This window comes from Perkinsus marinus (genome assembly GCF_000006405.1).
Source record: "Perkinsus marinus ATCC 50983 genomic scaffold scf_1104296966724, whole genome shotgun sequence".
NCBI lineage: Eukaryota > Perkinsozoa > Perkinsida > Perkinsidae > Perkinsus > Perkinsus marinus.
The window spans coordinates 559-3,583 of record NW_003203805.1 but is presented as its reverse complement, the minus strand read 5'-3'; the positions used below and the strand labels follow the sequence as shown (position 1 = coordinate 3,583).

At 45.2% G+C, this 3,025-nt stretch overlaps 2 protein-coding genes across 2 annotated transcripts; both read left to right on the top strand.

Annotated features, from left to right (window-relative positions):
- Positions 1-59: 59 nt before the first annotated feature.
- Pmar_PMAR016482 (sphingosine kinase a, b, putative) lies at positions 60-1,572 on the top strand (the record flags this gene model as incomplete). Its single annotated transcript, XM_002768989.1, has 7 exons — positions 60-131; positions 181-394; positions 456-529; positions 578-765; positions 1,077-1,245; positions 1,295-1,415; positions 1,461-1,572. 7 exons carry the CDS (start codon positions 60-62, stop codon positions 1,520-1,522), a joined length of 900 nt encoding a protein of 299 aa, XP_002769035.1. The 3' UTR covers positions 1,523-1,572.
- Positions 1,573-2,099: 527 nt separating this feature from the next.
- Positions 2,100-2,328, top strand: Pmar_PMAR016481 (hypothetical protein; the record flags this gene model as incomplete). Its single annotated transcript, XM_002768988.1, has 2 exons — positions 2,100-2,165; positions 2,203-2,328. The coding sequence occupies 2 exons, from the start codon at positions 2,100-2,102 to the stop codon at positions 2,326-2,328; spliced, it is 192 nt and encodes a 63-aa protein (XP_002769034.1).
- Positions 2,329-3,025: the final 697 nt, after the last annotated feature.

The following is a 3,025-nucleotide window of genomic DNA, read 5'->3' as shown; positions in this document are numbered from 1 at the left end:
ATCGATTCGCGGTTGAAACTGTGAAGACTGTGAGTACTCAACATGTTCGGCATCTGGGAATGGACAATGCTGATAAATATGATGCCTTTATTACGTGTGGTGGCGATGGGGTCATGCATGAATTACTGCAAGTAGCGTCACGCGCCACGAAATTGTAGCTAGGATGTTCAACTTGTTCAGGGCATATATCACCTGCCTGACGGGCAATACCTCATTAAACACTTGAGGTTCGGCATGCTCCCTGGCGGCAGTGGTAATGGTTTGAGCACTAGCGCTGTGTACTCCTCGGAAAAAGACTTTTTTGGGGATATTGCTGGCTTTGTTGGTGACTTCAATGCTGCTATGCGTCTCATATTAAGGGGGAAGACGACATCAGTAGATGCGGCTATGATCAGTAGGCTCTATTTATCCACTGTCTGTGAAACGAATGAAATTTCGTGGTGGTTCTTTTTCAGGTGTTGATGATGATAGTGCTGAGAACAAGACCATTATTGGTTTCCTCAATGCCACTTGGGGATTTTTCTCTGATGTGGGTGGAATTGTTGAGATTTGGGTATCGATGCGAGACCATGCTTAGGTTGATGTTGAATCCGAAGCATTTCGACTCATTGGCGATGCACGGTTCACATTATATGGATTGTGGCGCGTTCTTTGGCTCCGTCACTATGTTGGGAAAGTATCGTACGTCCTCAGCTCAGATGTTAAGGAGCCTCTCAATGGGCTACCACCAGAAGACAGCCCTTTGTGGACTACTGAGGAAGGGGAGTAAGGCTTGATGTTTTTTATCGAGCAATACGCAGTTTACTTTTTATTCTTTTATATATAAATTTATTATAATCTACTATACTTTATATTAATGATACTAATAATGGTATATAAACACTAGTGGAAAACATATTCAACACTTCACTGTGGAAAACGATGGTGTTATCGGTCGCGGAAACATACACGTCTTAAATTTACATGGAGTATTATGCCACCTCGCGTTAAACGGGTAAAACTCCAGTAATATTACCTTTTACAATGAATATCCTTTTAGTATATTGTTTGATATTATTGGTTGATGTATCTTTTAGTTTTGCCGGAGTCTGGCTGAACAACCTGTCCCATAGTGCTCCCAACCTTATGATAGCTCCTCATCAAGAACTGAATGATGGACAATGGGCATTGCGTTGTCCACGTCGGGAAGACTTTGGCCTGGTGAAGTTCGCACGAAGCTCGATAACTATAAGCCAAGGGAAGGAGGTGAGCTGCTGCTGCTGAGATGATCAGGATTCAGTTGGTGTCATTTCAGACAGTGTTGGCACCATCGTGGGCCGAGAAGTGTGTGGTGGCATGGAAGATTGAGCCTGTTGATGAGGGTGTCCTCAACAGAGGTGTTGGTTTTTGTACAGATGGGGAGGTCATCCCAAAGGGTAGATCAACTGTGAACTCAACCAAAGCTCACTTTGTCGTGGTAGGTAAGATCACAGCATACGTCGTGCCAGGACTGTTGCGTGTCTATGCGGACCCTCAGAGTTAGCGTTATGTCAATCGCGTTCCATTCTCCAATTTCTACTAGTTGTTTGAATACCTTTTTGCCCTGTGTCTCCAGTTGAAGAGTTGCAACCGTTGAGTTGATAGTAGCCGAGTTATCCAAAATGGAGAGAGTCGGGCGTGAGTTTCCAGCTGGCAGATTTCCAACGCATAATAGGGGATTAGTTAGCCAGACTCGTCTGGTGTTCGTGGCGACCGTTGACGCTTGCAGGCAGAACTGTTCGCTTGGTGTCTCATTGAAACCCACCGCAAACAACGGTGTTGTCAGCGGGCCACAACGTATACATATACGAAGAGCTACTCACAACAGGCCTGTAGGACAGGCTACGACAAGCCTCCTAGATGTTTCTCTCGATCGTGCATGTGCAGTACTGTAACGGTCTCCTTCGCTCGCCTACGACATAAGGTGTCGCACTCTCGATTTTGTTTGTGTGGTTGTGTCCGCAGTGCGTTCGAGTTTTCAGGCCTTCTAGATTCGAATAAACTTGGTTTTGAGAAATTATCGCAATTATTTGCAAACCGCGCGCGCCCTTGCACGAGCTCACTCATTCTCTACTGATCTCATGACCGGACAGTCAGTCAACCACGTCGTCATCATCTCCAGCAATGGATACACGGTATGTGACAGGGTAACACCATCATCATCATGAGGGGGGTGCCCATCAGCGGCAAGTGGGGGCATGCAGGGTTGGGGACTATTTCGTACTTAACACGCTTGGGGTCGGCACCTTTGGGAAGGTGAAGTTGGCTGAACAGGTGGTTACTAAGGAAAAGGTGGTACTGGCAGGCTAGAAGTCAACACTAATATTCAACGGTGAACAACGAATTCGTATTGTGAACGTTGAGTGGGTTTGTAGACGAACGATATTGGAGAGCTGACGAGGCAGTAGTAGTGGTTGGAATTGTTGTGGACACTTTGGTTGCTGTGAAAGTAACCAACAAGCAAAATATGCATTGAATGTAAATGCCCGGCAAGCCCTTGTGTGAGGTCAATATTATGCAGTCGATGGCCCATCCACACGTCATTAGAATGTATGATTTCATCGACACCCCTTCAGAGATCTTGATGATTATGGAAGGCGTCTCTGGTAGAAGAGGAATATGATCTATTACGGGACACGTACTATGTTGTTCTAGGAGGCGAGCTTTTTGATTGTATCGTTCGTCGTATGCGATTAACCCAGGACGAGTCAAGACTGTTCTTCCAGCAAATCGTATCGGGTCTGGGCTTCTGTCATTTAGTGATTCGTCTGTAAGACTGTGGTAGAGCTGCAGAAGGGGTGTAGTCCTTCTGATATCGCTAATATTGAACGCTGTACTGGGAAAGTGTTGGAGGTGCTTGGTGTAGGAGATAGATAAATTACATGGTCTACTACATGTGTTGGTGACAATATGAAAATTCAGAGAAAATTTTGGGAAATTCTTGTTATTTTCTGCACACTTCTACCCGAATTCATATGTAAACTTCCATATCAAGTGAGAAAATTAC